This window comes from Halyomorpha halys, unplaced genomic scaffold (genome assembly GCF_000696795.3).
Source record: "Halyomorpha halys isolate HHAL.00 unplaced genomic scaffold, Hhal_1.1 Scaffold520.1, whole genome shotgun sequence".
Classification (NCBI taxonomy): domain Eukaryota; kingdom Metazoa; phylum Arthropoda; class Insecta; order Hemiptera; family Pentatomidae; genus Halyomorpha; species Halyomorpha halys.
This window is the reverse complement of record NW_027104695.1, coordinates 175,281-181,921: the sequence shown is the minus strand read 5'-3', so window position 1 is coordinate 181,921 and position 6,641 is coordinate 175,281. Positions and strand designations below refer to the sequence as shown.

Genomic DNA, 6,641 nt, shown 5'->3' with positions numbered 1-6,641 from the left:
TTATTATTACATTTATAAAAATAAATAATAATAATAAAAATAAATACCAGAAAAACTATTTGTTATACACAAACCTCTTGCCGTTGGTTCCCGAGCTAAATAAATCAAGGTTAGATCGTTAAAGAGTGGTTAGATCGTAAGGAGTATACATGGCAATTTATTTTAAAAACAAGTAAATATGAACAAATTATATTGAAATGTTATTGATCTTTGTTATTAATAATTATTCTATTAATTCCACTTTACTTCATTGCTTTTATTATTATTTTTTAAATATAATTTTCTATCTATTTTATTATCTATTCTTATTCCTTAAAATAGGGGTGTTCATGCTCTTTAGTTTAACATGTTAAAGTGCGCAAAATGGAAAAGTTGTGCTAAATGGAGAAATAAGTCCTTCTTTTAGCATGTTAAAACAGTATAACATTTAACATGGTTGAGAGTCTGTTAATAGGACCGCTAAATGAAAAATGGACCGGCTGAGCTTCACATCATTTTGTTTGTTGTCGGTTTGATAGGTTAGTTGCTCGGAGTTTGTGTTTAGTTTTTTTTTTTTAACATTAATAAAGTAATAGATAAAAATAATAATAATAAAGTAATGAATAAAAATAATAAGAAAGTAATGAGAAAAAACGAGAAACAAATGAGGTGGAGGAAAGATGTTCGATTGGCTCTATAGACCTTGTAAATATTTGCCCACCCGAACCATAATATTCTCCACGCCTGCCTATCTTAGGCCTACTGCTTTCCAGTTTGCTGCATGCAGCTCTTTCGCATTTTTGTTGATTCTGTCTGTCCATCTGGTTTTAGGCCTCCCAATTTATCTCTTGTCAATTATACTGGCATTCATTGTTGTGCTGATGGATTGCTTCGAGCCACATGTCCCGTCCATCTTAACCTCCTTGGCTTCATATCGTGAGATATTGACTGACCAGTCTCTGTAAGCAGTTCACTTTTAGTTCTTCTCCATGTGTTAAGGCTCTGATCCCAGATTCCTCCTGTAATTGTACGGAGGATTTTGTGTTCGAATCTCTCGATTTTGGTTTCTAGGGTACCTGTTAGAGTCCAGGTCTCGCAGCCGTAGATCAGAGCTGGCTTTATCATGGCATTGTACAACCTTAGCTTCAGCTTTTTAGAGATTTTTTGTGATTTCAGTATTCATAGTGGAGAAGGCTCTATTCGCACTTTCATGATTTTTTTCATCTTTACAATGACTATTACAGAATATAACTTAAGGAAATGTAGACATTCTAACAGTATTATTCCAATATAAGTTTCCATCTAAATTATTGCTTATTTTAACTATGGAAAAATATGTCTATTTATTTATTTATTTTTTTTTTTGTGATTTCAGGTCCCAGAAACTGTGAGTGAGTGGAATGATATCCAAAAAGGTTTTAATGACTTATGGAACTTCCCACATTGTGTCGGTTGTATCGAAGGGAAGCATATCTTACTTCAATGCCCCCGTAATCTCACATCACAGTACTATAACTATAAGGGAACTTTCAGCATAGTACTTTTGGCAATGGTGGACCACGATTACAACTTCACATTTATTGATATTGGTAGTTACGGTAATATTGCCGATGGTGGAATATTCGCAAAATCAAGCCTTATGAGAGACATTGAGAATAATCAGATCAGTTTGCCCGAAGGAGCTGTCATTCTGGGGGATTCAGCCTTTCCTTTGAAAACTTATTTAATGAAACCATATCCTTCACGAAACGATTTGAGTGAAGCTCAAAAAATATACAATTACAGGCATTGCCATGCAAGGCACGTCATCGATTATTCTCTCGGTATGTTGACATCTCGTTTCCGCGTATTCAAGGCGCCGATTCGTCTTCATCCAGAAACAGTGGCAAAGCTGGTAAAATCAGCATGTGCTCTACACAATTGGATTAGGAAGTCTAATAAAGAGGTTATGACAATGGGTACTGAAGACCATGACTATGGTAGAATAAAAGGTAACGACAAAGCAGAGGCAATGGCTAATATCATGCCATCTCAGCACCGCCACTATATGCCGGAAGCGTTAGAAAGAAGAGATGAACTTGCAAGGTACTTCATTGGAGAAGGAGCTTTAAGTTGGCAGTATCAAATGATCGAATAATTTTTTATTTAAAAGTACATGTGTCAGTTGTAGAGATATTTTAATCTCAATGAAAATAGTGCGGATATTAGAATGTATATAATTTAATAAAGGAGACAAAAAGTAGTTTAGGGTTGGACATTATATCAATAACTTTTTATGAGTTACTGTAAATACATGTATACGTACGTACATATGTTTATTTTTATATTTAGAATTAATTGTTGCATAATAAGTGTTTTTATAAAACTGTAGTAAGTAGGAAAAAATTATTTTTTTTATTTTATTGTTCATAAATATTTACCAAGGGATAGTGAAAATCTATTAAAAAATAAATATGAATATTAAAATGGATAGTCACTTAGGCTGTGATTCCTCGTAACTCGGAAAAAACAAAACTGTATGCCATTTCGAAAAATAAAAATGCATCAGTCTAGAAACACCTCGAAAGAGTTCTTGTTATCAGATAAAAGTATATTAGTACTTGGAATTTCAAAACGAAAAGTCTCTGGAATGATGTATTAGGTTTTTAAAGTATTAAAATCATATTGTTGTTATTTATGTGATGATTCAGGTGTTAGTATTGGTGTACATAAATATATAGTAATATTTCCAATGGTTATAAAAAGGAAATATATATATGAAATGTATAGTATCTAATGTAAATTTTTATGAAATGTATAGTATCTAATGTAAATTTTTATGAAATGTATAGTATCTAATGTAAATTTTTATGAAATGTATAGTATCTAATGTATATTGTTATGAAATGTGTAGTAGTATATAATGTATATAGATAGATTTAACATGTGTAGTTTCTAATAGTACATGAGCCTGGTAGAAAAAAAGTTAGTTATTTCACCCAAATTTTTGATTACTTTAATGAAAACTATGCATTGTAACTATTCGAAATTGATGAGTCTATCAAGTATAGTTAAGGGGAATAAACAAAGGCGCCCATAAAAAAAAAAAAAAAATTCATTTTTTGTTCTAAGCTCTATATCTTTAAAACTACTAACAACAGCAAGAAACCTAAAAAAGGTAAAACCTTAAAAGTTTCCCAGCAATATGAAGGAACTTTTTTTTTATTATTCCCAAGGTTGAATTTTAATTCAATAATTGAGATTCTAGAGAGTATTTCTGAAAAATATTCACATTTCATTTATTTTACTAAGTATTATATGATCGTCTGAAGAAGCAAAAATTTTCATACTAATTATATATATATATCATACTTATATCAAATGGTTATAGTTCAAGAGCCAGGAAAAAAAAAGGCAGTTATTTCACTCCAATTTTTTATTTCTTCAATGAAAACTATGTATAATTGATAAAACTAGTCAAAATTGATGAGTCTGCCAAGTATAGGTAGGGGGAATAAAAAATGGCGGCTGTTAAAAACATAAAATAAAATAAAATTTTCATTTGGAGCTATATCTTTAAAACTACCAATAACACTAGAAAACCCAAGAAAATAGCATTTAAAGTAGATTAAATTTTCTGAAATGTGAGCTCTAATAGAGCTGTTTACAGTTAATATAGTTTTTTTAAAAGGAAGATTTCATCAAAAATGTTCTGAAAAATCAGAAATCAGTGAATTTATTTTGAGAAATCTATATCTCAGGAATCATAAGAAGTATAGATGTCTATTGGAACTCAAATTAAAGCTAGTTTAATGTACTATAAACTAGTTCATTACATTTATCTTCATAGGAGTTATAGTTTTCATGATATTTGCCAATTTTAATTAGTAATTATACAGTTTTCATTAAAGTAACCGAAAATTGGGAGAAATAATTGACTTTTTATCTGTTCTTGTACTCTTGTTCTTGTACTATAATGCACATAAATGTAAAATGTGTTGTATCGAATGGATGTATACTTGATATGTATAGTATCTAATGTATATAAATAAATTAAAATGTATTTAGGTATTTAAAAACAATATATTTTTAATTAGTTTAAATGGTTTAATTTGAAATTATTTATCAAAGTATTGATCTGTCATCTTGTAAACAGAGTTTTAATATTGGTTTCGACTATGACTGTTTTCTGTCATGGTAGCACTATCATAGTGCATCATTCTCCTTGTTAACACACTGAAATTTCAAGTTAATGAGTCCACTCGAAAAACTTTAAATCCTGAGACTTAATTTCAATGACTGGCTGAAAAGTTCTGTAAGGTTTGACAATTCACTGTGGTCACATATTTATTTATTTGTTTATGGGCTACCCCCTTACAAATAAAGTCAGCCTGTAAAATACATGGTTAAATATATCATTGTTGTTATTTTACAAGAATAGTAAGTTGAAAGTCATTTAAATTAACCAATGACAAACAATACATTCAAGCTTGACTATAGACATTCCTCACAGTATAACACTACATATTTAACTATATAAAAGAAACAAAATATATACATCCCATTGAGAAGATAAATATAAGCTTTTAGATAACATAAATAAAAATAGTTTAAGGTCCATACAGAACATTACATAATACATGTGACAATTTATGTGTTTAAAAACATGACAATAATTGAATATCTTTCATTGTGATTTTCTAACTGATAGTGTTGATGTTTATCAGATAAATAAATAATTGCTTTAACTAAATTTTCTTTTTTTTTTAACCAGTATTGCATAAATTGGATTACATCACAATTATTATCCTTACCTATTATGAATTGTTTTGTTTAAAAACATGACATATATTAGTAGTGTTATTAAAATTTGTGTAAAATTTAAAGGTGTCTACATATTCCCCAAACAATGGCAAACTCGTGCATGCACAAGCACGATGGGTTTTTGGATTTGCTGCAGCAAGTTAGCCTGAATTTGTTGTCGACCCATCGATTGTCGGTTTTTGGCCACTAATCAAAGTGCCACTTATGCTGCATTCACACATTTGTTTTCAGTTTGAATTGTTTTAGACCTATCAATAAATAAATATTTGTGCTCTCCATGTTTTAGTTAATTAAATAATTTCCACAGCCTTTGGATTCAATAATTAACACTTGTTTAAGATTGTATATTTTAAAATTGTATCGATTCGGTGTAAATACATCGTTTAAAATCTTTTTAGTTAACTTTAGCAGTTTATTTTTGATTTACATATCACAAATATACAGTTATGAAGGCATTATATGTCTAGATAACTTAATGAACAAGTTTCTGATAAAAATTCTAGAACAAAAGTTGAATTTATAGGTTGTGTTGCATTATTTTTATGAATTTTCATCATTTACATTTCCTATCATATAGCCTATCTTTATTTTGTTCCTTTTTATAATGAAAATTGCTTAAATTTAATAGCCGAAAAAAATCATAAGAACAAAACAAGCATGTGGAAACCGATGTTTGTTGTTTACCAAGCATTTGTAAAAGTCTTCGATTTACAACAAATGGCAAACATATAGATCCAGCATAATGTAATGTTATCTACATGCTAAATTTCATTTATTTTAAGGTACCTCTACACAGAGTTGGGCAACTATGAAACTAATAGCTAAAATCGCCATGGAAACGATATTTATTTATCAATGGTTCATTCATAAATAAGGGTCGTATCCATGGCAATTTAAGCTATTAGTTTTAGCTATAGCTAATTTTGCCCATCTCTGCTTCTACACCAGAAGTTCCCAACTTTGCCGCTGCACCTTCATTTTCATAATAGTGTTAAGTTGATCTGTAATTAAAAGGTTTTAAAATTTAATGGTAGAGTGAAAAAATAAGGTAATATGACTGAAATTAATGACCAGGGCAGAATAGCCTGCAAACAGTTTTATAAATAATTGGATGTGAGGTAAATTTTTTTTTTAAGATTGTACTTTAGATTGGCCAAAATGTTGAACATTTAAAGAAATAATAAACAGTGTTTTGAGATTTAACCTGGATACTAATTAATTTATTTAAATAATAAATACCAGTCTTAAGAAGTTGAAAAGACATAAATAAATAAACTTTATATGTATATAAAGTAATATATATCGTTTTTGTTATTTTACAAGAATAGTAAATTGAAAATCATTTATACAAACCAATAACAAACAATACATTCCAGCTTGACTTTTTTTTTTTTCAATCCCTCTAAAACAGAAAAAAAAACATTAAATTAATAGGTTGCATTAGTATGGTTACATAATTCAGATTGGGCATTACCTTTTTCTGCCAATGGTACTTGAAGGTATAAGGTGAAATATTTATCTTGTTGTTTTGATGCGTCTGTTCCATATGAATTCTACTAGAAAATATCTGGAGGTGGGGGGCCTCATCATTGATTAAGCAGAGAAGAGAAAAATAAAATAGTAAATAATTAAGACAATAATAAAGACAAAAGATAATATTAAATAATAAGAAAAACAGTCAGAAGTCTTAAAAAGACGCTGAAATGCTTGACTGCAGACATTCCTCACAGTATAAAATAACAATAATGTTACTGCATATCTAACAATATAAAAGAAACAAAAACTTTACATCCTATAGAGAAGTTAAGTATGCAACTATAACTATAAGATTTTGGATTTAATAAATAAAAAACAGTTTA

At 29.1% G+C, this 6,641-nt stretch overlaps 1 protein-coding gene and 1 long non-coding RNA gene across 3 annotated transcripts in view; one reads left to right on the top strand and one right to left on the bottom strand.

Annotated features, from left to right (window-relative positions):
• Positions 1–4,476, top strand: part of LOC106683838 (putative nuclease HARBI1) — an 11,199-nt gene extending 6,723 nt beyond the window's left edge. For both annotated transcript variants that reach the window (XM_014425554.3, XM_014425555.3), the window contains exon 3: positions 1,355–4,476. In XM_014425554.3, coding sequence (XP_014281040.1) covers positions 1,355–2,116 — 762 coding nt within the window. In that variant the 3' untranslated portion in view covers positions 2,117–4,476. The remainder of the gene's footprint in view (positions 1–1,354) is intronic.
• Positions 4,477–4,906: 430 nt separating this feature from the next.
• On the bottom strand, positions 4,907–6,385 carry LOC136796236 (uncharacterized). The gene is made up of 3 exons (XR_010843923.1): positions 6,257–6,385; positions 6,136–6,184; positions 4,907–5,783 (listed from the first exon to the last, which is right to left on the bottom strand). It is a non-coding gene; the product is annotated as an uncharacterized lncRNA (long non-coding RNA).
• Positions 6,386–6,641: the final 256 nt, after the last annotated feature.